This window comes from Thunnus albacares, chromosome 13 (genome assembly GCF_914725855.1).
Source record: "Thunnus albacares chromosome 13, fThuAlb1.1, whole genome shotgun sequence".
Lineage (NCBI taxonomy): Eukaryota > Metazoa > Chordata > Actinopteri > Scombriformes > Scombridae > Thunnus > Thunnus albacares.
In genome coordinates, this window is record NC_058118.1 from 32,733,873 (window position 1) to 32,761,596 (window position 27,724).

A 27,724-nucleotide genomic window follows, 5' to 3' on the forward strand; every position below is an offset into this window, starting at 1 on the left:
TGTTTCATACACGTGTTTAGCGTGTTTTTCTCTGTCCATGTCCTTTGTGTTGTCTGATCTGAAACCTGCTGAGACGTTTGTTGACTCAAACTCAGTCGGATGAATTCCAGCGCAGAAAAACTTAAGAGCGCTCAGCGAGGAGCGAGGACAGAAAACAAACGACGAGTCACCCGACCGTCTGCCGGACAGAGCCGAGGCTGGCGGGAGAGGTCTGGAAAGGTTTGGAGGAGTTCTGGAAAGGTTTTGAAAGGTATGGAGAGTTTCTGGGAACTCTGGGGGACATAAGGAAAGGTTTGGAAAGGTTTGGAGCAGTTTGGAAAGGTGTAGAGAAAAGTGTAAAGATGTGTAGAGGAGTTGTGTTTAGAGGATGTTTGGAAGTTTTTGGGAGCTCTGGGAAACGTTAGGAAAGATTTGGAGGAAACCTGGCGAAGTTTGGAAAGGATTGAAGCACTTGGGCACTTCCTGTTGCTGCTTCCCAGTGAACTGTGAGTTACAGTTTTTATTTCAGGTCAGAGGTTTATTTGTGGTTTCACCAACCAAACCAACAGATATAAAAACTATTTCATGAAAGGTCACATGAACACACTTATTTTCACCAACATTTGAACTTTCAACGTTTTTCACTGAACTCACTTTACCATCAGGACTAAAAGAAGCTGGAACCAGAAAAATGACTTTAATGATTAATAAGTTATAAAACTGATTGTTTCAGCTGCTTTCTTCTGAAAAAGCAAATGATCTGTTTACATCCATCAACATATTTTCCTATTGATCGATGGACTGGTTTATTGATCACTGAAGCTTTTCCCTCTAAAGTGAGAGAGGGATTCGACTCGCTCAACCATTAACTGAAAAACAAATGATTATAAGCCAAGAAAAGCAGAGAGAGAGAGAGGGAGAGAGAGAGAAGTCACCCATGTTACAAGGGTCTGTCGACCAGTGAACCGGACAGAAGACAACAGACAGGCAGAGGAAGACTTGACTTTTCCTTGTAAAGTCACTAAATGTTCAGTTGTCTCTTTTCTGCTGCTTATGACTTCCGTCCATCCAGTCGTCCCTCCGTAGACTGTAAGTATGTTTCCACTGATTTACGGAGAAAATCCTCTTTTGATTGTTTCTTTGTTCAGCTGCAGCCGCACTAATCCTTTAAGAACTCTCACCAGACTCCATATAAATATTCACCTGTTTAGAGTTCACTGTAAAAACACTACAGTCGCTACGGGACTCGTGTCATGATATGTAAAGATTTCACTCACCAGTACAGCCAATGAAATGACTAAGGTCTGGAATAGTCTGGAGAAGGTTGGGAAAGTTTTGGAGGATGTTTTTGATAGTTTTGGAGTTTCACAGTGAGCAGCGTTGACATCTCCTCAGGAGACAGTTTGACCTTTGACCCGAAACATTCAAACACTTTTCTGGAGTTTTAAAGTAAGTACATGTTTAAAAAACAATTAATACAAAAGTAATGTTTGTTTTTGTTCTCAGGTTCATTCTGATGGAACAGAAGCTCAAAGCCCGAAGACACCTCTGATAATAATCATTATTATTATTATTATTAATAAGTTAACACTGTAACAGCTGAGTGGAGATAAAACTTATTATTATTATTTTTATTAAGTGAACCCTGTAACAACTGAGAGGAAATAAAACTTCTGATTATTATTATTATTAATAATAACACGTGAACACTAACAGCTGAGGAGGTAAAACATGAACCATCAGTATTAGGAAATACTTTTATTGATTTTAAGATTGTAAAAACGTTGAACTGAAGACGGAGAGATGGGCTTCGCTGACCTGCTGGAGGAGGTGAGTTACCTCCGCTATGTAATCTGATTACTTTGGGTGTAATTTAATTACTGATGTAACCTGATTACTGTGTGTAACCTGATTACTCTAAGGTGTAATCTGATTACAGATGGACTGATTACTTATGTAACCTGATTACTGTATGTAACCTGATTACTCTAAGGTGTAATCTGATTACAGATGGACTGATTACTGATGTAACCTGATTACTGTATGTAACCTGATTACTGTATGTAACCTGATTACTCTAAAGTGTAATCTGATTACAGATGGACTGATTACTTATGTAACCTGATTACTGTATGTAACCTGATTACTCTAAGGTGTAATCTGATTACAGATGGACTGATTACTGTGTGTAATCATTATTGTGTGGTGTAATCTGATTACAGATGGACTGATTACTGTGTGTTATCATTATTGTGTGGTGTAATCTGATTACAGATGGACTGATTACTGTGTGTAATCATTATTGTGTGGTGTAATCTGATAACAGATGTGAGAATCTGTTTAATGTGTTTAATCTGATTACTGTAATATAATCTCATTAGTCTGCCCTGTAGTCAGATTCATGTATCTAATCTGATTAGTTTTATTAAGTCATGATCTGTTTACTCTGTAGCATAATCTGACTACATCATGTGTTGTGATTACTAAGTCGTTATGTCATATAATCTGTACTGTATCACATAATCTGATTACAAGAGGAGAAGTCAGTTTGGGCTAAACACACTTGTCCAGGTAGACCAGGTGTGTTTAGACCAGGTGTTGGTGGACCAGGTGTAAAGCAGGTGTTATAGACCAGGTGTGGGTAGATCAGGTGAGATGCAGGTGTTATAGACCAGGTGTGGGTAGATCAGGTGAGATGCAGGTGTTATAGACCAGGTGTGTGTAGACCAGGTGTAATGCAGGTGTTATAGACCAGGTGTGTGTAGACCAGGTATGATGCAGGTGTTATAGACCAGGTGTGTGTAGACCAGGTGGAATGCAGGTGTTATAGACCAGGTGTGGGTAGACCAGGTATGATGCAGGTGTTATAGACCAGGTGTGTGTAGACCAGGTATGATGCAGGTGTTATAGACCAGGTGTGTGTAGACCAGGTGGAATGCAGGTGTTATGGACCAGGTGTGTGTAGACCAGGTGGAATGCAGGTGTTATAGACCAGGTGTGGGTAGACCAGGTATGATGCAGGTGTTATAGGCCAGGTGTGGGTAGACCAGGTATGATGCAGGTGTTATAGACCAGGTGTGTGTAGACCAGGTATGATGCAGGTGTTATAGACCAGGTGTGTGTAGACCAGGTGGAATGCAGGTGTTATAGACCAGGTGTGGGTAGACCAGGTATGATGCAGGTGTTATAGACCAGGTGTGTGTAGACCAGGTATGATGCAGGTGTTATAGACCAGGTGTGGGTAGACCAGGTATGATGCAGGTGTTATAGACCAGGTGTGGGTAGACCAGGTATGATGCAGGTGTTATAGACCAGGTGTGTGTAGATCAGGTGGAATGCAGGTGTTATAGACCAGGTGTGGGTAGACCAGGTATGATGCAGGTGTTATAGACCAGGTGTGTGTAGATCAGGTGGAATGCAGGTGTTATAGACCAGGTGTGGGTAGACCAGGTATGATGCAGGTGTTATAGACCAGGTGTGTGTAGACCAGGTGGAATGCAGGTGTTATAGACCAGGTGTGGGTAGACCAGGTATGATGCAGGTGTTATAGACCAGGTGTGTGTAGACCAGGTGGAATGCAGGTGTTATGGACCAGGTGTGTGTAGACCAGGTGGAATGCAGGTGTTATAGACCAGGTGTGGGTAGACCAGGTATGATGCAGGTGTTATAGACCAGGTGTGGGTAGACCAGGTATGATGCAGGTGTTATAGACCAGGTGTGGGTAGACCAGGTATGATGCAGGTGTTATAGACCAGGTGTGTGTAGACCAGGTGGAATGCAGGTGTTATAGACCAGGTGTGTGTAGACCAGGTGGAATGCAGGTGTTATAGACCAGGTGTGGGTAGACCAGGTATGATGCAGGTGTTATAGACCAGGTGTGGGTAGACCAGGTATGATGCAGGTGTTATAGACCAGGTGTGTGTAGACCAGGTGGAATGCAGGTGTTATAGACCAGGTGTGGGTAGACCAGGTATGATGCAGGTGTTATAGACCAGGTGTGTGTAGATCAGGTGTGATGCAGGTGCGTAACCTGTCTCTCTCTCCTGTTACCATGGCGAGGTGGGCGGGTTTGGCAGGTACCAGTGGCTCCATGTGACCCTGATCAGTCTACCTGGTTTAATGATGGCGAGTCAAAACCTGCTGAACAACTTTGTCTCAGGAATCCCCGCCCACCACTGCAGCCTGCCGGCCAATCAGAGCCTCTACAACCTGTCGCAGTACCAGGTAACCTGTCTCACCACCAGGCAACCTGTCTGTCCGATCAGATTACTAAATGAATCAGCTCATGGTTGTGATGGTTGCACGTGATTGGCTCTATCGATGAACAGGTCGTTTGGCTGGATGGATTATTCAAAATGCTAAATCTTCATTGTGTGTCTCAGCACTATCTGAAAGTAAAGAAACCCAGCATGTTTTTAGAAAACGGTTAATCATTACCACATAGTCCTCCTTCATCCTCACCCAGTGACACAGTTCAAGGTTCCACCACTATCTCAGTCGGAAAAGTAATATGTGATGCATTCAATGAACATTTTATAGCATCAGGTTATTTATTAGAAACTGCTGGACTTGTCCCTGTCTCTGGTCATAATGCACATTGCTGGACAGACAATATGGGCATTCAAACCTTTTCATTGAAGACTTTAACAAATCTTGTGGGGTTGAACGCTCTTTGTTCTATTGATCCAAAAAATGTCCCCTGGGGTGGATCCTTTAGAACCACTGTTATCATTGGCAGCTCCATTTTTAGTTGAATGCTTAACCTATATTTTAATCTGATTGTGGTAACAAGAAGCATCCCTACATTTGGACAGCCTTCGTTTTATCTTTACATAAATGTTGCAGTAAACAAAGTTCACATTTTCAAATGCAGATCTCCCAGTTTGCTAGGCTGAAAGAGAGATACTGTATGAAGTTCCCTGTCAGCATTTGTACATTCAACTGCATGCATCACAATCATCTCATATTTGTCACCCTAATAGGTTTCTTTTAATTAATTCACCATCTCTCTAAGAAGTTTCTTTCAATCTTCTGAGAATTAAGAGTTAAAAGGGGAATCCTTATCTGCCTTTCCTCCTTGAGGACTTTCCCTCTCTGTCTCTCCCACAGCTCACCTTTGATGATGACTATTGGGAACATTTTTTACGCAGGAAGCAGAGAGCACAAAGTCTTACAATGTGTTTTTGACTATAAAGGCAGTATTACATAAGGGTATGAGTTTCCATTTCAACAGGGTTCCATTTTATTTACACTATTTACAATTTTTATAAATTAATTAGGTGAAAAAGTGACAAACGGCACCATTGATCTGTATGAAGATAACACTATTATCTATACAATAGTACCCTCTGTTGCCCAGGCGGTTCAAAATTTGCATATTGATTTCTGTGCGATACAGCAAACATTGATTGATCTTTAATTACTGTTAAACTCAGATAAAATAAAATGTATGCTGTTTTCTAGAAAACTGACTAACTATACCATGGAAGTGAATATTACTACTCTTAGTGGGACACCAATAGAAAGAGCATCCTCTTATAAATACCTTGGTTTGTGGATAGATGACAGGCTGTGCTTCAAAAAACATATTGATGAAATGACTAAGTCTTTAATAGAAATATACGGCATATATCACCCAGAATTATAGAGAGCAAATTGTTCAACCTTTTTATCCATTATGGACTATGGTGACTCTCCTGCTTCTACTCTTAAACCTCTTGATGCAGTCTATCATTCTGTCCTCAGGATCATAACTGGGATGCTTTAGAACCATCAGTGTGTTCTTTATGAGAAAGTTGGATGGCAGTCGCCACTTTAAGTCAGTTTCACACTGCACTCGGTCCCAACACTATTTTGCCCTTGAAAATCAACGTGTTAGAAACTGAGACTGGGAAACTGGCTTTTACATATTAAACTCCACACAACTGGAACAACTTGCAGAAGACAGTAAAATTAGATGAGCTAATTCCTTTGAATCATTTTAAATTTTTCTTAGCTGACAAAGGGCAGTGTGAATGTGTGTGATTTATTGAGCTTTAACTGTTATGTACATATATTGCTTTTATTGCCTTAATACAGACGGATGACATATTAAAGGAAAAACTGGTCCAGGTCTGAATGCTTGACCCCTACAGTGAGAGGGTCTGGTGGCTCTGTTATGCTGGCATGGTTTGGGTCCACTTGTCCCCTTAGAGGGAAGGGTCACTGCTAATCAATACAAAGTTGTTGTGAGTGATCAGCTTAATCCTATGATGAAACATGTCCATCCTGATGGGACTGGTCTCTTCCAAGATGGTTTGATGAGGATTAAATGATGTGAATCATATGTTACGACCTTCACAGTCACCAGAGCTCAACCCAGCTGACGTGTTAGACAGCGCTCTGCATCACCATCATCATCACAGCACCACATGACGGAACATCTTTTTGAAGAATGCCCCCCAGAGCATAGCAGAGCCACCAGATCACTGTAGGGGTCAAGCATTCAGACCTGGACCAGTTTTTCCTTTAATTTGTCACCCGTCTGTATGTTTTCATAATATATGTTTTATTTGCTGCTCCTAATACTTAGAATGGGTTAAATGCAGAGATCCAATTTCCCTGTACAACTGTATGTGTGACAAATAAAGTACCTTTACCCTTACCTTTTTTTAATATATTGCTTTTATTGTTTCTTATATTTTATATATTATAATGCTTATCTGTTCATATTTGCTTTTTATATTTGCCAATTATATTTATTGTTTCTTATATTTTATATTAGTATTATAATCAGGGTGTCCTTGTAAAAGAGAGCTTGCTCTTAATGGCCTACCCTGTATAAATAGAGGTTTGAATGAATGAAGTCTCATTGATTAGCTAACTGTATATGATTGGCTTATTGATTGGCTGGATGAATATAATTGGCTGTTTCAGGTGGATGAGAAGCAGCTGCTGAAAGCTTTCATCCCTCCTGATTCTTCAGGAAATAGACTGGACCGCTGCAGGAGGTATCATTGCCTTTTTCTTTTGGTTTAATTGAGAGTTACACTCTGTGGTGAGTTGTATCAATGAGTAAACGCTCACCTGTTGTTCAGGTACGTGGAGCCTCAGTGGCAGCTGTTAGCTGCTAACATCTCTGCCAACGTTAGCCAGCTGCAGACTGAAGGATGTGTGGATGGATGGACGTTTGACCGCTCTGAGTTCCACGCCACCACCGTCTCAGAGGTAATGAGAAGAAATCTGCTCTCTGATATTTATGAACGCTGGCTCAGACTTCTTTGTGTGACTATAACGTGTTTCTGGTAGTGATCAACTCACAGAATTATTACCAACTCTTTTTAGCCTCATCTAGCTCCTTTCTGTGTTGCTGAACATTGCCTCTCTGCTTCAGTCTCAGTGTTTCCAACATCGGCAGCTGTCAGCTAATTTTTTTTTAAAGGGATCCTGTAGGAGGTTGTAGTGATCCAGTAGGAGGTTGTAATGATCCAGTAGGAGGTTGTAGTGATCCTGAAGAAGGGTGTAGTGATCCTGTATGAGGTTGTAGTGATCCTGTAAAAGGTTATAGTGATCCTGTAGGTTGTAGTGATCCTGTAGGTTGTAGTGATCCTGTAGGTTGTAGTGATTCTGTAGGTTGTAGTGATCCTGTAGGTTGTAGTGATCCTGTAGAAGAATGTAGTGATCCTGTAAAAGGTTATAGTGATCCTGTAGAAGAATGTAGTGATCCTGTAAAAGGTTATAGTGATCCTGTAGAAGAATGTAGTGATCCTGTAAAAGGTTATAGTGATCCTGTAGAAGAATGTAGTGATCCTGTAAAAGGTTGTAGTGATTCTCTAGGAGGTTGAAGTGATCCTGTACGTTGTAATGATCCTGTAGAAGGTTGTAGTGATCCTGTATGAGGTTGTAGTGATCCTGTAAAAGGTTGTATTGATCCTGTAGGTTGTAGTGATCCTGTAGGTTGTAGTGATCCTGTAGAAGAATGTAGTGATCCTGTAAAAGGTTGTAGTGATTCTCTAGGAGGTTGAAGTGATCCTCTCGGAGGTTGTAGTGATTCTCTAGGAGGTTGAAGTGATCCTCTCGGAGGTTGTAGTGATTCTGTAGAAGGTTGTAGTGATCCTGTACGTTGTAGTGATCCTGTAGAAGGTTGTAGTGATCCTGTATGAGGTTGTAGTGATCCTGTAGGTTGTAGTGATTCTGTAGAAGAATGTAGTGATCCTGTAAAAGGTTATAGTGATCCTGTAGAAGGGTGTAGTGATCCTGTAGAAGGGTGTAGTGATCCTGTAAAAGGTTGTAGTGATTCTCTAGGAGGTTGGAGTGATCCTCTCGGAGGTTGTAGTGATTCTGTGGAAGGTTGTAGTGATTCTGTAGAAAGTTGTAGTGATTCTATAGAAGGTTGTAGTGATCCTCTAGGAGGTTGTAGTGATTCTGTAGAAAGTTGTAGTGATTCTGTAGAAGGTTGTAGTGATTCTGTAGAAGAATGTAGTGATCCTGTAAAAGGTTATAGTGATCCTGTAGAAGGTTGTAGTGATTCTGTAGAAGGTTGTAGTGATCCCGTAGAAGGCTGTAGTGATCCTGTGGGAGGTTGTAGTGATCCTCTAGGAGGTTATAGTGATTCTGTAGAAAGTTGTACGCTCTGTCTGTCTCTCCGTCTGATCTGTCTCCCCCTCTGTCTACATCTGTCTGGCTTTCAGTGGGACCTGGTTTGTTCTCTGCGTCCTCTGAAACAGATGATTCAGACCATTTATATGGGCGGAGTTTTAACAGGAGCCATCATCTACGGTGGGCTGTCAGACAGGTGAGACTCATCTGTTCAAATGACAAATATTCATATAAACATTAAAACTGTAAAGCTGTGAAGTTTTGGAACAGCCTCTCCATGTTCATGTTTTAGTGACATCATCTCTGTTCTTGTTACCTGTGTGTCGTCTAAAGTGAAATCCAGCCAATCAGAATGTGTCTCTCTGTTTCTCTCTCAGGTTTGGGAGGCGATCTGTTCTCATTTGGTCGTACCTGCAGCTGGCTGTGCTTGGCTGTAGCTCCGCGCTCTCTCCATCTTATTCTACCTACTGCATTTTCAGGTTTCTGAGTGGGATGGCGGTGTCCGGAGTCATCCTGAACGGAGTCTCACTGAGTACCTGTCTACCTACCTGTCTGTCTGTCTGTGTGTCAGTAGATGCATCTCAGTTCCCTTATTTGATCAGTCCTTGCTTGATCAGGAGGTCGAGGACTATTGTAAAACAATCCTGACTGTCGGGTTTGATATGAGTTACATCATTTCAGTTTTCCCTGAAACGTTCAAGCTAACCAATAATTTCCAGTGTTCAAAAGACACTCTGATCATATTCAGGCTTATTATTCACATTCAGAATATCAATAAATAATATAAACATATTCTGCCAGTAGAAATGGTTCCTGTGCCTCTGAGCAGGACACAGTATAAATAGTGAATGCAGGTTTTTATTCATATGCAGGTGTTTATTAAACATGTAACAAGCTGCAGAGAGGAAACAGCTGCTGGCAGTGATAACTGTGTAGCTTTATTAGTGTCAACACGGTGCACATGTACGCAGACACAAACTCCTTCAAAAGTCTCTACAGCTGTTAAAGCTGACTGACAGCTGATCAGCCGTCACGTGACCCTTCGGGGGAGAGGACGTATCATTTCTCTAAAAACATATTTCCTCATTTCCTCTCTCTTCACATGTTTGGTGGAAGGAAAAGATGCAAGTGAGGGAAAACACTGATGCAATTTAAGGGAATTGGGATGCAGCCAATGTATCCGTCTACCTGTTTGATTCTCTGAGGAACAAAATGATGACATGTTCTCAGAGGTGGACCAACCTGTCTTTTTGTCTACTTGTCTGTCCTCAGAGGTGGAGTGGATCCCGACCAAAGCCAGGACATTAGTGGGCACGCTCACCTCCTTTTTCTTCACCTTTGGTCAGATGATCCTGGCGGGGCTTGCCTATTGGTTGAGGGATTGGCGGAAGCTGCAGCTGATTGTCTGTGCCCCCCACTTCCTGTTCTTTGCCTATAGCTGGTACGTATTATTCAGTAACTGGTCAGGTGGTTCTGAACTGTCTGCTCTCTAATTGGTCACATGCTTAATGGTTCTAATCTTTCTTCTCTCCGATTGGTCAGGTGGTACTCGGAGTCGGCCCGTTGGTTGGTTCTGAAGCAAAGGTCTGAGGACGCGTTAAAGGCTCTTCATCGAGTTGCTCGAGTCAACGGGAAACCAGAGATGATTGACAAGTTGACTCTGGAGGTAACCTGCCTGCCTGCCTGTCTGTCTGTCACATGCTGTATTTAACTTTGTCTGATGTTGAGATCAGTACCATGTGACCCGCAGGTTCTCCACTCTCACATGAATAAAGAGATTGAATTGAGTCGTTCGACGTTCACAGCGTATGACCTGCTGAGGACTCCGGGGATGAGACGCATCTCCATCTGCCTCATCGCCGTCTGGTGAGAAAACACACCTGCTGCACATTCATTCATTTATTCTGACAGGTGAAGGTCAAACCTTCAGCAGCAGGAAGTGGAGACGTCTTTATATAAAAGTGTGATCTTATATACAGGCTGTGGATCCACTGAACCCCCCAGGAGCAGCGCTGGACTGTGCAGCCAGTCTGAGAAAGTGGGCAAACTGTGTAATTAATAATAATTGTAATAATAATAATAATAATAATAATAACTTTATTTATATTGCACCTTTCAAAAACAATGTTATAAAGTGCTTCACAATAAAAACAGAAAATAAATAACACAAGATATAAACCAGTTAAAATAATTTAAATAGTGTCAATAGTTTAATAGTGTTAAAAGAGGATTCTGAGTTTGTCTCCAGGCAGAGGTCCACAGCTGAGGGGCCTGAACAGCAAAGGCCCCTCTAGTGACAAACTCAGATCTTGGAGCAATCAGTAGGGCCCTGATGGAGGATCTCAAGCAGCAATAAGGCTCATAGGGAGTTAGCAAATATCAGATTAAGGTATTCAAGCCTTTAAAACAAGCAATAACATCTTAAACTCAATTCTAAAACTCACAGGTTACCAGTGAAGGGCAGCAAGGATTGGTGTAATGTGGTCACTTCTCTTAGTACATGTTAAAAGCCTGGCAGCAGCGTTTTGTACCAACTGCAGCCTTTGGATGTTATGGCTGCTGATGCCAGAATAAAGTGCATTGCAATAGTTAAGTCTGGAGGAGATAAAAGCATGGATGACCTTTTGTAAGTCTGCAGAGGAAAGGAATGACCTGATCTTGGTTAACTGTCTCAGTTAATCATTTCTGATTTGGAGTAATTCAATTGCAGGAAATTTTTGGACATCCAATTATTAATTTCAGCAAGGCAGGACATTGATGGTACCAGGCTTTAAAGGGACATACAACTGGGTGTCATCCGTGTAGCAATGAAAATGATAACATGTCTACATATGATTTGCCTCAGGGGTAACATGTATACAGTGAATAAGAGGGGACCCAAAATAGATCCCACAAACAGGTAGAGTGTAATGACTGAACTTTAACGCTGTTAGAGAACATCTGGACCTGCAGAATTAAACTTACAACAGCTCAAACATGAGAAAAAAGTACAATGCATTATGTTTATATAAGAACACAGAAGGAAGATGAAAGAAAACGTGTATATATATCTTTCAGGAGCTGTCCTTACCATAATTACACTACTTTAGGCGCAACAAAATTCAGACGGCGCTGTTACCGCAGTCAGGATTTTGAGAATCTTGTTAATTCAGAAAAACAGGGATTTTTTTTCCTCAAGTGACTGCGTTACACTGTCGTAGCCTGGACATGAAACACAGTGTGGACAGAGGGATGCATGTTGAGGAGAGCTGGTCAGTTTTGGCCTCACACACTGATGGCAGCAAGCTACCACGCATCAGGAGCCATCTGGGGTTCGGTATCCTGCCCCAGGACACTTTGACATACAGACTGGAGGAGCCAGGAATCGAACCACCAACCTTCTGATTAGTGGATGACCCGCTCTACGTCCTGGCGCCACAGCCGCTCCGTAACATTTGGAAAGTCTAAAAGAGCCACGCCGTTAAATCATTTTATCCCCGTTCAAGTTAGCGGAGAGCCAACTGGAAGTCAACCAGCTTGGCCAGCAGAAGTCTCTGCTGAGCATGCTCTATGGACCCCAGCGCCATGGAGCATGCTCAGTATGCATGTAGTGAGCATCATCCAGGTTATCTCTTCACAGTGGGAAGCCAATTTCTTTACCTTCATTTGCCACTGAGCAACTTTAAATGAACGGTGCCATGTTTGAGTCTGTATCCAGTTCTTATAAAACATCCATGGGTCCACCTGACTGAAGAGGCTGCAGGTCCACAAAGTCTGGCTGGATGTGTGATATCACCTGTCTGCCTGTCCACATGTTTACCACCTGTATTTCTTTTGCAGGTTCTCCACCAGCTTTGCGTACTACGGCCTGGCGATGGACCTGCAGAAGTTTGGGGTTAGCTCACAATGATTAGCATCAATGCTACATGTTAGCTTACAGCTGTCTAACTGCCCACTTGTCTACTTGTCCGACTGTCCCAGGTGAGTATTTACCTGATGCAGATCATCTTTGGAGCTGTTGATTTTCCTGCCAAAATTCTGGCTCTGGGCATGCTCAGTTACCTGGGGAGGAGAGTGTCTCAGGCGGCCTGCCTCTTCCTATCGGCCCTCATCATCTTCGCTAACATCTTCGTCCCTGCAGGTAACACACACTGACCCATAAATGTCCTCACTGTCAAAAACTGTCCTCACTGAAACCCTCGCCCCCCCCTCAGACATGCAGACCATCAGGACCACATTGGCTTGTCTCGGTAAAGGTTTCACCTCAGCATCCTTCACCACTGTCTACCTGTACACCGGAGAGCTCTACCCCACTATCATCAGGTGAGACTCACCTGGTTCTAATCCAACAACCTTTGTCTTTAGTTTGTTGTTGTTGACATTTTGATTTTCAGTATTTTGGGGATTTTCTCAGACAGCAAACGTTACAGCTAATCAGCACCTTTAACCTTTGACCCCTCGTACCTGTGTGTCTTCAGGCAGACAGGAATGGGCCTCGTGTCCACCATGGCCCGAATCGGCAGCATGGCGGCCCCCGCGGTCCTCATCCTGGACGAGGTGACATCACTGCTTCTCCCATCAAGCAACCGAAATAACTCACTGTTAATACTCTTTATTACTGTTATACTCTTTATTACTGTTATACTCTTTATTACTGTTATACTCTTTATTGTTATACTCTTTATATAATTCATATCATCCAGCAAAAAGCAGCTGCTTTGTTCCTGGAAAGTTAGTAAAGTTGTAGAGATGCATGTGAAGTGATCTCCAGTCGCAGTTCTCATTATTTTAATACGTCTGTTCTGATGCACAGTTCTGTACAGCAGCAGGTAAACATTCATATGAACGGTGATATGAGTCCATCAGCGTTTAAGACCAGAACCACCAGGGGTCGCTCTATACCTACAACAGCCAACAGGTCAAATGTATCTCACTCTGTCATTTTAGGCCTCTTCTTCACAGGAAGAGGAAGGAAGGAATGTCTAAACTCATTAAATTAATTTGTTTAATCATCAGCAGTGTTTTTATAATCTATGTATCTTTAAGAATACTTTGAATCACTTTGAATGGCTGTCAGTATGAATCAGTCTAAAATGCTGCTTAAAATGGGCATTAGAAGAAAACATTTGCATATACGGATGGTGTGATATTATAAAATCACATTCATCACATAATAAGATAATAATGTTATTTAAATGAGCCTAAATACCCAAAACAATAATGAGCCATAATAGTTACAATGAACAACCATCACACTTGATTTAATGTCGCAACAAAATCCACATGACAAAGTCAAGCGCACAATTTCACCTGATCAGTTTCAGTATTTCAACGATGTGTGAAGAAGAAAGACTATTAAAGCTATTAAACTATTAAAGCTGAAAACAGAGGAAGCAAACGGGCAAATTAGGCTAAAAAGTCTGAAAACAATAAATGAATGAATAATCAATTATGACTTAATCACACACTAATGAACGCTGTTGCCTAGCAACTAATAGTTTAAACATAAACCACACGAAAACAGATGCATTTCATATCGGAGTAAATTTTCCCCTGTGGCTCTTATAGTCATAAATGTTTTTAATCTGGATTTAGCTTCACTGTTTTTAACAATAGTAGGCGCTACACAACATTATTTTCGGAAAAGTCAAACACTGGGGGTCAAATATTTAATTAAAACTTATTAATGTACGATTGAAAAACTGCCACAGGTAAATTTTACCTTTGGAGGTTCAACTGTTAAACCAGTTTAAAGCAGTTTATACGGTGACATGAGTCCATCTGTGTTGCTCTAAACACAGCAGACTGACTTCTGGAAGTTATTCCCAAATGCTTTGATCCCATTTCCACTCATGGTTTAAACACCAAAACAGATACACGCTGAATTATCATGGACACAACAATATTTTTTATCGATGAGCTGGTAGGATATATAACATGACATCATCAGCATAAAGAGTCATAAATCTTTGTGTGACACACACAGATGTTCCTGCAAACATCTGTCTATTTGACTAATGATGGACTCCATTTCCCAGGTATTCCCTGCTCTGCCCAGCGTAGTGTACGGGGGGGCGGCCGTGCTCGCCGGAGGCTTTGCCTGCTTCCTGCCAGAGACGCTAAATGTGCCGCTGCCTGACACCATCGAGGACGTGGAGGAGAAATGGTGAGCAAACCAGTTAGCTTCATTAGCAGCATTAGTTCCACAGTGATGCTAATGCTAACAAGCATTACATACCTGATCAATAACTATTATCTGTCTGTCTGAAGGTCTGGGAGAAGCCCCGCCCACCTACAAAAGGAGAGCGTGGCCTTGAAAGAGGGCGTGGCTTCTGAAGATGACCAGGTGGTCTTAAAGGAAGGCGTGGCTTTAAAAGAGCTCAAGGAAGCAGAAGGGACCGGCCTCAATGCCCTCTGACCAATCAGATGACGCCACTTCAGACAGTTAGAGCCAATGACGTGCTGGACTGAAACTTGACCAATCAGATGGTCAGAATCATTAATTTACTAAAAAAAAGAGTAAATGAGAATCAGATGAACCTGAAGTATCACAGATTTGAGTAAAATCATCTGTTCCAGCAGAGAAAACTCATTTTACTGACGATTTATAACATGAGTCTAAATCAATAAACTCAGATGATTATCAATTGACTTATTAGATATAAATGAAAGTGCAGCAGCTGACAGACTAAGAGGTAGAAATATAACATGTTACAGTCCGAAAGGTGTACAAACATATTAGAATGACTGTCATTAATAATGATGAATGAATAATCAATAACGGGGGTAAAAGCTAATAAACATGTGATTAATATCAGATTGTGTTTGTGTTGATTTGATGCTTTTTATAGTGCGACACATCTAAACGGACACGAGCTGCATTAATCAGCTGATCATATAAACACACTGTTGGTGTATCATCAGATTACAAAGTCACAATGTTTTTATAAAGAACATTTTTATTGAACACATATACCTGTTCTTTAAATTTAAAATGATGCCCGTCGGTATGTATGAGACTGCACTTTATAATAAACTCAATATTAACATGACAATAATATATATATATATATATATATATATATATATATATATATATATATATATATATATAATATCTAAGCAGCGAAGCTTCGCTGATGGAATCTTATTGTTCTTATAGAAACACCAGGAATCGGCAGATGTGTTGTAAATTCCACCTTCTATTCAGGAACATATAACGACTCTCATTGACCTCAAGGTGGCGCCGTAATAATGATCTCGAACACGAAGGCCTGGAGTCAGAGGTCATCCTGATCTTCTGCTCTACAAATCTCACATTTTGCAATTTTTTCTCAATTTTCTCAAAATCTATTTTTCAACATCAGGACTTGCTGGACCGGTTGTCCCAGAACCGGGTCAGGATCATCTACAGACTTCACTGATCTTAAGTTGTTAAAGACGTTTCGATACATCGATCTGTTTCAATTATACGAGCCAATCAATCAATCATTAAAATAGCAACAAACGTAGTCATGTGACACACGTCTTCACTGACGGTCGTAAACTACATGATCTGTTTCTGAAAGTAGATTTATAGACGTCAACAGAGCGTCAGCATTTAGTGATGAAACGCAGTCTGCTCGGACCCCGTCGACGCTGCTCGGACCCAGTCGACGCTGCTCGGACCCCGTCGACGCTGCTCCGACCCAGTCGACGCTGCTCGGACCCCGACGACGCTGTTCGGACCCCGTCGACGCTGTTCGGACCCCGTCGACGCTGCTCCGACCCAGTCGACGCTGCTCCGACCCAGTCGACGCTGCTCCGACCCCGTCGACGCTGCTCGCAGCTTTATTTTATATTTGTTTCTTTTCTGAGTTTTTCGTTTGTAGCTTTAAGCGGAGGCTGTTTTACATGATACCAAAGACAAACAAAGACCCTGATAAGAGGAGTGAACCACACCAGATTATATTGTTTGACCCCTGACCCTGAGACCACAACAGGATCCGGTTTTAGACCCAAACTGTAGAACAAAACTCACAGTTGAGATTCAGCATTTCTGAGGTTTATTGTGAACAGCTGACACATAAACATAAAACCATGAAACAGCAGCTGAGGTTTGTCCTCTGCAGGACACCGTAGCTCAACTTCTCTTTATTTACTGAATCAACAAGAAATCACTAAAACACTTTTTACAACATAAACGACGTTCAAACTGAAGACTGAAAACATACAAACGACTCATTCATATAATAAACAGTTCAAACAACTCATTCATATAATAAACACTTCTATATATTCACAGGACACAGAGTATATATACACCCGTCTGTCTCTCCGCTACCCGTCTGTCTCTCCGCTACCCGTCTGTCTCTCCGCCACCCGTCTCTCTCTCTCAGCCACCCGTTTGTCTCTCAGCCACCCGTCTGTCTCTCCGCCACCCGTCTGTCTCTCCGCCACCCGTCTGTCTCTCCGCCACCCGTCTCTCTCTCTCAGCCACCCGTCTGTCTCTCCGCCACCCGTCTCTCTCTCTCAGCCACCCGTTTGTCTCTCAGCCACCCGTCTGTCTCTCCGCCACCCGTCTGTCTCTCCGCCACCCGTCTCTCTCTCTCAGCCACCCGTTTGTCTCTCAGCCACCCGTCTCTCTCTCCGCCACCCGTCTGTCTCTCCGCCACCCGTCTCTCTCTCTCCGCCACCCGTCTCTCTCTCCGCCACCCGTCTCTCTCTCTCCGCCACCCGTCTCTCTCTCCACTACCCGTCTCTCTCCGCGCCACCCCTCTGTCTCTCTCCGCCACCCGTCTCTCTCTCTCCGCCACTCGTCTCTCTCTCTCCGCCACCCGTCTGTCTCTCAGCCACCCGTTTGTCTCTCCGCCACCCGTCTCTCTCTCCGCCACCCGTCTGTCTCTCTCCGCCACCCGTCTCTCTCTCTCCGCCACCCGTCTCTCTCTCTCCGCCACCCGTCTCTCTCTCTCCGCCACCCGTCTCTCTCTCTCTGCCACCCGTCTCTCTCTCCGCCACCCGTCTCTCTCTCTCCGCCACCTGTCTCTCTCTCTCCGCCACCCGTCTCTCTCTCCGCCACCCGTCTCTCTCTCTCCGCCACCCGTCTCTCTCCGCCACCCGTCTCTCTCTCCGCCACCCGTCTGTTTCTCAGTGGAAGACTGTCTGTCTCCAGCGTTTGTCGGGGGTGAAGGGCCACAGACAGTCAGTGATGGCGGAGGTGAAAGGTCGTGGTGAGACGCTCAGGTTCAGCAGCTCCAGGCGGGAACAGTTTAACTGACTGTTGATTGGACGAAGAGCCGCGGCTGCCGGCTGCTCGGTGAGCTGCAGACAGACAGGAGGCGATCAATAACCTGATCCATAAGATCATCAATAACATCACCATAATAATCATCAATAACATCATCAACACAGTTTAATCACTGATATCTGCTGCTAACAGGTATCAATCAATATACTGATTGATCCATACTGACAGGTATCAGTCAATATATTGATTGATCCATACTGACAGGTATCAATCAATATACTGATTGATCCATACTGACAGGTATCAATCAATATACTGATTGATCCATACTGACAGGTATCAGTCAATATATTGATTGATCCATACTGACAGGTATCAGTCAATATACCGATTGATCAATACTGACAGGTATCAATCAATATACTGATTGATCCATACTGACAGGTATCAGTCAATATACTGATTGATCCATACTGACAGGTATCAATCAATATACTGATTGATCAATACTGACAGGTATCAATCAATATACTGATTGATCCATACTGACAGGTATCAGTTAATATATTGATTGATCCATACTGACAGGTATCAGTCAATATATTGATTGATCCATACTGACAGGTATCAGTCAATATATTGATTGATCCATACTGACAGGTATCAGTCAATATACTGATTGATCCATACTGACAGGTATCAATCAATATACTGATCGATCCATACTGACAGGTATCAATCAATATACTGATCGATCCATACTGACAGGTATCAGTCAATATACTGATCGATTCATACCGACAGTATATCAGTCAATATATTGATCGATCCATACCGACAGGTATCAGTCAATATATTGATCGATCCATACCGACAGGTATCAGTCAATATATTGATCGATCCATACCGACAGGTATCAGTCAATATATTGATCGATCCATACCGACAGGTATCAGTCAATATATTGATTGATCAATACTGGCTGGTATCAGTCAATATATAGATAGGTGTATTAATTGATCCATGCTGATAGATGTATTAATTGATCCATGCTGATAGGTGTATTAATTGATCCATGCTGATAGGTGTATTAATTGAGCCATGCTGAGAGGTGTATTGATTGATCCATGCTGATAGGTGTATTGATTGAGCCATGCTGATAGGTGTATTGATTGAGCCATGCTGATAGGTGTATTAATTGATCCATGCTGATAGGTGTATTAATTGATCCATGCTGATAGGTGTATTAATTGAGCCATGCTGATAGGTGTATTAATTGATCCATGCTGATAAGTATATTAATTGATCCATGCTGATAGGTATCCTGACTGATCCATGCTGATAGGTGTATTAATTGAGCCATGCTGATAGGTGTATTAATTGAGCCATGCTGATAGGTGTATTAATTGAGCCATGCTGATAGGTGTATTAATTGATCCATGCTGATAGGTGTATTAATTGAGCCATGCTGATAGGTGTATTAATTGAGCCATGCTGATAGGTGTATTAATTGAGCCATGCTGATAGGTGTATTAATTGAGCCATGCTGATAGGTGTATTAATTGAGCCATGCTGATAGGTGTTTTAATTGAGCCATGCTGATAGGTGTATTAATTGATCCATGCTGATAGGTGTATTAATTGAGCCATGCTGATAGGTGTATTAATTGAGCCATGCTGATAGGTGTATTAATTGATCCATGCTGATAGGTGTATTAATTGAGCCATGCTGATAGGTATATTGATTGAGCCATGCTGATAGGTATATTGATTGAGCCATACTGATAGGTATATTGATTGAGCCATGCTGATAGGTGTATTAATTGATCCATGCTGATAGGTGTATTAATTGAGCCATGCTGACAGGTGTATTAATTGAGCCATGCTGATAGGTGTAATAATTGAGCCATGCTGATAGGTGTATTAATTGAGCCATGCCGATAGGTGTATTAATTGAGCCATGCCGATAGGTGTATTAATTGAGCCATGCCGATAGGTGTATTAATTGATCCATGCCGATAGGTGTATTAATTGATCCATGCCGATAGGTGTATTAATTGAGCCATGCCGATAGGTGTATTAATTGAGCCATGCTGATAGGTGTATTAATTGAGCCATGCTGATAGGTGTATTAATTGAGCCATGCTGATAGGTATATTGATTGAGCCCTATTGATGTGTACGTACAGGTATGAGGTGGTTGGACGGCAGGTTGAAGGCCTGAGCAATGGCGACGGCCGTCTCATATTTAGTCATCTGCTCTTTACCCGAGAAATGGAAGATTCCTCTGATGGATGGGTCCTGAGGAGAAACAGGCAGACGGACAGGGAGTGAGACTAGTACCTGTCTCCCTCTCTCGAATGGACAGACAGTCAGACAGACTGGTAGGTACCTGTCTCCCTCTCTCGGACAGCTTCCTGCAGACGGTGGCGACGTCTCGGGCGTCGGTGGGGAATCTCTGCTGGCAGTGATCCAGCGTACAGCTTTCTGTCGCCTCCTGAACTTTGAGCCACAGCGACGTCACAGCGCTCTCTGACACCGACTCCACTTCCCCGAACAGCACCGGAACCCGCAGCACCACCGCACCTGGGCACAGGAAACACACACACCAGACAGACAGGTATGTAGACAGGTGAGACAGACAGGTATGTAAACAGGTGAGACAGACAGGTATGTAAACAGGTGAGACAGACAGGTATGTAAACGGGCGAGACAGACAGGTATGTAAACAGGTGAGACAGACAGGTATGTAAACAGGTGAGACAGACAGGTATGTAAACAGGTGAGACAGACAGGTATGTAGACAGGTGAGACAGACAGGTATGTAGACAGGTGAGACAGACAGGTGTGTAGACAGGTGAGACAGACAGGTATGTAGACAGGTGAGACAGACAGGTATGTAAACAGGTGAGACAGACAGGTATGTAAACGAGTGAGACAGACAGGTATGTAAACAGATGAGACATACAGGTATGTAGACAGGTGAGACAGACAGGTATGTAAACAGGTGAGACAGACAGGTATGTAGACAGGTGAGACAGACAGGTATGTAGACAGGTGAGACAGACAGGTATGTAAACGGGTGAGACAGACAGGTATGTAGACAGGTGAGACAGACAGGTATGTAGACAGGTGAGACAGACAGGTATGTAAACAGGTGAGACAGACAGGTATGTAGACAGGTGAGACAGACAGGTATGTAAACGGGTGAGACAGACAGGTATGTAAACGGGTGAGACAGACAGGTATGTAAACAGGTAAGACAGACAGGTATGTAAACGGGTGAGACAGACAAGTATGTAAACGGGTGAGACAGACAGGTATGTAGACGGGTGAGACAGACAGGTATGTAAACAGGTGAGACAGACAGGTATGTAGACAGGTGAGACATACAGGTATGTAAACAGGTGAGACATACAGGTATGTAGACAGGTGAGACAGACAGGTAAGTAGACAGGTGAGACATACAGGTATGTAAACAGGTGAGACAGACAGGTATGTAGACAGGTGAGACAGACAGGTATGTAGACAGGTGAGACAGACAGGTATGTAGACAGGTGAGACAGATACCTGGACAGTGTCGGAGTGTCTCTCTCTCTCCCTCCAGCTTGCTGCGTCCGTACAGGTTCAGAGGATTCGGAGTGTCGTCTTCTCCGTACGGAGGATTCCTGCCATCGAACACGTAGTCGGTGCTGATGTAGAGGAAGAACGCTCCGCACACGGCTGCAACATACAACACACATGTAGAGGAAGAACGCTCCGCACACGGCTGCAACATACAACACACATGTAGAGGAAGAACGCTCCGCACACGGCTGCAACATACAACACACACTTTACACACTAATCAGCATTAACGAGGTCCCTCCAGGATGAAAGCAGTGTCCTCGGTGCACAACGTTGTATGTGCAGGTTGTTTTGAAAGTTTCTCAGTCAACAATTTTTACAGATTGAGGTGAGTGAAGGTCAAGGGTCAGAGGTCACCTACCTGCTTCCTTGGCGAGCGTGCTCGTGGCGTGCACATTGAGATTGACAGCTGCCTCAGTGTGTCTCTCCACCACATCTGGACGTCTCTCTGCTGCACAGTGGACGATCACATCAGGCTGCCAAAGACAGACATCACCTTTAACATCACTGTACTGATTGTAGTCCTGTACTGACCGACTGTAGTCCTGTACCGGCCGCCTGTAGTCCTGTACCGACCACCTGTAGTTCTGTACTGACTGTCTGTAGTCCTGTACCGACCGACTGTAGTTCTGTACTGACTGTCTGTAGTCCTGTACCACCGACTGTAGTCCTGTACCGACCGACTGTAGTCCTGTATCGACCGTCTGTAGTCCTGTACCAACCTACTGTAGTCCTGTACTGACCTTCGGTAGTCCTAGACCGACTGTCTGTAGTCCTGTTTCGACTGTCTATGTTCCTGTACCTACTGTCTGTGGTCCAATACCGACCATCTGTGGTCTAGTGTCGACTGTCTGTAGTCCTGTACTGACCATCTGTAGTCCTGCATCGACTGTCTGTGGTCCAGTACCGACCATTTGTAGTCCTGTACCAACTGTCTGTAGTTCTGTACCAACTGTAGTCCTGTGCCGACTGTAGTCCTGTACCGACCGTCTGTAGTCCTGTACCGACGTCTGTAGTTCTGTATCTACTGTCTGTGGTCTTGTACCTACTGTCTGTGGTCCTGTACCGACCGTCTGTAGTCCTGTATCTACTGTCTGTAGTCCTGTGCCGACTGTCTGTAGTCCTGTGCCAACCGTCTGTAGTCCTGTATCGACCGTCTGTGGTCCAGTACTGACCGTCTGTGGTCCAGTACCGTCCATCTGTGGTCCTGTACCGACCATCCGTAGTTCTGTATCAACCGTCTGTGGTCTTGTACCTACTGTCTGTGGTCCAGTACCGACCGTCTGTGGTCCAGTACCGACCGTCTGTGGTCCAGTACTGTCTGTAGTCCAGTACCGTCTGTAGTCCAGTACCGTCTGTAGTCCTGTACTGTCTGTAGTCCTGTACCACCTGCAGTCCTGTACTGCCTGCAAGCCTGTACCATCTGTAGTCCTGTACCAACTGCCTGTGGTCCAGTACTGACCGATTGAAGTCCTGTACCGTCTGTAGCCCTGTACCACCTGTAGTCCTGTATCGACCGTCTGTGGTCCAGTACCGACCGTCTGTAGTCCTGTACCGACCGTCTGTAGTCCTGTACCTACTGTCTGTGGTCCAGTACTGACCGATTGTAGTCCTGTACCGTCTGTAGCCCTGTACCGCCTGTAGTCCTGTACTGACCGTCTGTGGTCCAGTACCGACCCTCTGTAGTCCTGTACCTTGTATTCGTGCAGCAATCCTCTGATGGCATCCTCATCTGTGAGGTCACAGCGGAGGAGGCGGGGCCTTGCCCTCCTGTATCCCGTCCCAATAACGAACCAGCCGTTGTTCTCGAACTCTCTGCACACGGCCCGACCCAGGAGACCCGTTGCCCCAGTAACCAGGACCCTGAGAGTCGGGACCAGCACCTCCTCCTGAAATAAACATACAGAGGTCAAAGTTCAAAGATTCACAACTAACCAACAGGAAAGACGTGTGTCAGAAACTATTATCACATGATCAATGATCAATGATCGGTCCTGAGTCGTTTCTCAATCAGTGTTCTTGTCTGTACTTGTGAAACATCATCAGTTGCAGCCCAAGTACTGTTCCAATTCAAAGTCCACATCTAGCCAAGTCCAGTCCAAACACCCGGATGTGTTCTTGCTCCGCCTGTTTTATCAGAGATGCATCAGCAGCTGACAGCCAAGTATCCCAGCATGCATTTCACACCAACAGGCAGCGATGTTGGAGATTTTGAGGCTAAAAGCTTTTGTAATTATCGTTGTAGGATTATTAATATGTCACTTTATTAATTTTTAATGTTTTCAGGAGAGAAAGTAACATGTAGATTCCAACATGTGGCCAGTTTATCCCAGTAACTCCAGTCTGTAAACCTGCTGGGATGTGTTGGGAGATGTTTGGACCAGCCGCTCATCTCAGCTGCTAGCAGCCCGACTCCTGAGATGATCGGCCGGTCAACATGTGGTCATCCCGGGGAGAACATGATCCATGAACTGATCTGCAGCTCTTTGCTGATTCACCGCTGGCTCTAATGTCTCCGCAGCATTTAGATATATGATATAATTCCTTCTGGAAGATAAATGTTGGTCTCACACATGAAATCTAACAATTGTAGCTGCAACATTAGTTTGTCTGAATGTAAAGTGAAGCTTCATGTTTTTACTGGACAGAACAGCAGCGCTGCCTCTGGAGCTCCACATGTACACATATCACCACATTTACACACATATACATGGATTCAAATGAACAGATTCATTTCATTTATTTTATTAAGCTACATAACAGTTTAGCTTTTTATTATAGCTACATTACAGACTGAATAACATCATTTACTGCATCTCTCTGTCAGTGAGGTTTTTGTTTTGTGAGATAAAAAGTGTTAGTGGAGCTTTGAGTTTAGATTATTTTGTCACAGTACAGTCAGGTAGGTGTGTTGAAGCTGAGCTGCTGCTGTTCCAGCTGCAGAATGATCTACTGCGTCCTCTCGTCCCAGAGTTTGTATTCCCGGGTCGAACTTCCAAGGTCTAAACTTGGCATACCTGGTATTGACAAGCGCCTCTGGTTACTGATCAGTTGTTGCATCATAATCTTGTGATGTAACCGTACAGATCAACACTGAGCACGCTCAGTAATAAATATGTTAACTGTTCTGTAGTAACTAATGTTGATCCGTAACTGCTGGATGTGGAAATAAACTGTTTGCTAACAAGTTCAACATATCAGCTGGAAGCTGATGATGCGTCAGAGTTGTGATGGTCACTAAACATCCGATGATGCAACGTTAAACCATTTAAAACTGTTTTTTAAACCATCATCCCCACATTGAACCACCAAAACAGCAGAAGACAGGACAGAACACAGACAGCGCCGACCAGGACACAGGGACCAGCAAACCGGAGACAAGAAAGGAGAGGTCCACCAAGACCACCAAACCAGCACCCACAGAACCCCGGCCACGGAACAACTGGAGAGTCCACAGAGTGCCGCCAAGGAACTCCTGAATTTCTTCCCCCACATCACCCCAGACCCCCCAGACCCCCAGACCCCCACCCAACCCCGACTACCACTGCCATGCCTACCCTACCCTACCATGGACCCCCACCCCCTCCCAGGAGTGCCACCATGGACACAGCAGGACCACCACAAACATGGAAAGACCTCCACTCAGCACCACCATCACAGCTGCACAGACCGCAGCTACATGGAGCTCCAGACTGCAGTCACATGACCTCATCAGACACACGCTCACCCTCATCTGCACTCGCCGTAGCGGCCAGGAGCCCTGCTGAACACACACTAGTGCACGTACACACACGCACACATTACTATTGTTGTAAACTGTTCATCAATACTGTTATATGAATATTAATACTGTCTGTATAAACGATTCTTGGGATGTAATCCACAGTTTAAAGGACGCGTTTAAACTTTGAATGAAAACAACAACAAATTCAATATCTAACATCGCAGCGTGAAACAATATGAATCTTTTCTAACCAGCCAATGGAACGTTCGAGGGTTGCATCATCAGCTTTTGGGCTACAAAGTAATAACTCTGAGATTATTGATGACGTCGTCATTTCCCTCAGTCTGTACATCGTCAATGGTCGGTTCAGAGGGGACTCCTTTGGCCGTTACACCTACAGCTCTTCTCTTGGCAGTAGCACAGTAGATTATGCAGTAACAGATTTAGACTGTTTACACTTATTAGAACTGGAAAAATACTGTCAGACCTGGACCCTGACAGTCAACCAACCCAAAACCAGAGTGCTCATTTTTCAGAAAAGGTCCAGACTACAGAGAAACACCAGTTTCACAAGCAGAAACAACCCTGTCGAACATACAAATCACCATCGCTGTGAATGAACCAGAAGACAAAGCAAAAAGGGCTTTCTATGCCATCAAGAGATCAATAAACACTGAAAGACAGATTAGAACTTGGTTCAAAATATTCAAATCAATCATTGAACCCGTTGCTTTATATAGCAGCGAGGTGTGGGGAACGCAAACTCAACAAGACTGGACAAACTGGGACAAACATCCAACTGAAATCCTACATACAGAGTTCTGCAAAAGTGTCCTCCAGGTGCTGAATCAGGCCAATATCCTCTACTGTTAAACATCCAAAAACCAGCCCTAAAACGAGTCCCCTCTGCCTACTGGTCCTGAAGCTGAACGAACCATCAACCACTCAGGTCTTTACACCAGGACCACCTCAACTTCAGGACACACGCACCCAGAAAATCAGACCAAACCAAATTATGATGAAAGAAAAAGAAAAATACAGAAATTATTGGACAGAATTAACAAAATGGAAACATATGTAACCCTGAACAGAGAGAACACTGAGGAAACCTACCGGACCACAGCGTCTAAACACAGACTGACTGAACACAACCTGGCAGTAGAAGAAGACACAGACAGACCTGCTGCCCAGAGAGGAGACGTTGTGTTCTTACTGTGACCAGAGAGCTGCACTTCTTAACTCACTGCAACCAACATCAAAGTAAAAATAATAAACATATTCCCAGAATTCCCCTGTGTAAGTGACTGGGAGAGACTTCCAGTCCTGCTGGGAGAGAGGGGGGACTGCTGTAGACTGGCAGCAAGATCTGTAGCAGCTGCCATGATAGATGTAAATATGCTTTAGCAATGTCGTATGAAGCCAATGAAGAGAGACAGAGTTTCTTTATCTCCAGCTGCAAATCTAACAGTGAAAGAGAAAATGTGTCAACGTGCAGCTGATTAGGCAATTGATTGTGTAACTGATTAGGCAATTGATTGTGTAACTGATTAGGCAATTGATTGTGTAACTGATTAGGCAGTTGGTAATTTGGTAATTTGGTTCTCTTCAGTTTCCTACAGCATAATTTTAAACATATATCTGATGTTATCTAGTCTACTGATAAAACAGCCACTGTCACTGATCCGAATGTTAATTTATTAACAAATAAAGCTCAAACAATAAACCGGTCCGTCTCCTTCACCGTTTTAATTGTGGCAGTTTTGCCCTTTTTGGTGAAAACTCCTTCATATAGTTTCATCAGCAGGTTTGTTCTGCTGCTGAGAAGAACGCCGCTCTAGTTTTTGCTTCTTGTCGTGACACATTATTGTCTTTCCAACACTATTCTGGGCTGTTTATGTCGTCCGTGCAGGCGAACTATGCAGAATTATTGCAGCCTGGTCAGAGTTAACGTTGACTAGACGCTGCTGAACCTCGATGTCAGTCGATGTTCATTCAAGTCGGACTTTTTCAAATAAGCTCAGCTTTCATTAGCTGTACTGATGGAAACCCCTCAGCACAGGCAGTACATAATAATAACAACAATAATAATAATAATAATAATAATAAAGGCACTGTCTGTTTAATCACAGCAGGGCAGGCAGTAAATAACAATCAAAATAATAATAACAATAATAATAATAACAACAGTAATAACAACAGTAATAATAGCAGTAATAATAGCAGTAATAATAACAGTATCTGGGGATCAGAGAGGAAACACTTTTCATCTTGTACATAATCCCGGAAAAGCTCCGGTATTTTCACAGCCGTGTTGCAGGTCTGCAGGTGAGAGTTTACCTGAACCAGCTGCACGCGGCCCGGACTGAAGTTAATCCTCAGTTCTGCGCGGCTCATGTCTCCTCTCTCTAATCAGGTATTTCTGATATTTATTATTGATAGATATCGATCCGTCAGCGCGGCTCCGACTGTCTGATGCGCACTTTGTTTCTCTGCTTCCGCCTTCACAGTGGTCAGCTGTCTGCCGTAAAGCAGCTGTCTGCCGTAAAGCAGCTGTTGCGGTGATGCTAGCTGTTAGCATGCAGGCTAGAACACACACTTCAGAGGAAACAATAAC

At 43.6% G+C, this 27,724-nt stretch overlaps 2 protein-coding genes across 2 annotated transcripts; one reads left to right on the forward strand and one right to left on the reverse strand.

Annotated features, from left to right (window-relative positions):
• The first annotated feature begins 905 nt into the window (after positions 1-905).
• On the forward strand, positions 906-15,352 carry oatx (organic anion transporter X). The gene is made up of 16 exons (XM_044371785.1): positions 906-1,068; positions 1,486-1,809; positions 4,039-4,203; positions 6,895-6,968; positions 7,056-7,185; positions 8,649-8,752; positions 8,934-9,088; positions 9,829-9,997; positions 10,099-10,222; positions 10,307-10,422; positions 12,376-12,430; positions 12,517-12,676; positions 12,750-12,858; positions 13,014-13,092; positions 14,574-14,701; positions 14,806-15,352. Exons 2-16 carry the CDS (start codon positions 1,783-1,785, stop codon positions 14,951-14,953), a joined length of 1,743 nt encoding a protein of 580 aa, XP_044227720.1. The 5' UTR covers positions 906-1,068; positions 1,486-1,782; the 3' UTR covers positions 14,954-15,352.
• A 1,205-nt stretch (positions 15,353-16,557) lies between these two features.
• On the reverse strand, positions 16,558-27,724 carry mat2b (methionine adenosyltransferase II, beta). Its single transcript, XM_044371245.1, has 8 exons — positions 27,448-27,724; positions 23,081-23,275; positions 21,748-21,862; positions 21,330-21,482; positions 20,152-20,345; positions 19,947-20,060; positions 17,620-17,835; positions 16,558-16,846 (listed from the first exon to the last, which is right to left on the reverse strand). The coding sequence occupies exons 1-7, from the start codon at positions 27,502-27,504 to the stop codon at positions 17,662-17,664; spliced, it is 1,002 nt and encodes a 333-aa protein (XP_044227180.1). The 5' UTR covers positions 27,505-27,724; the 3' UTR covers positions 16,558-16,846; positions 17,620-17,661.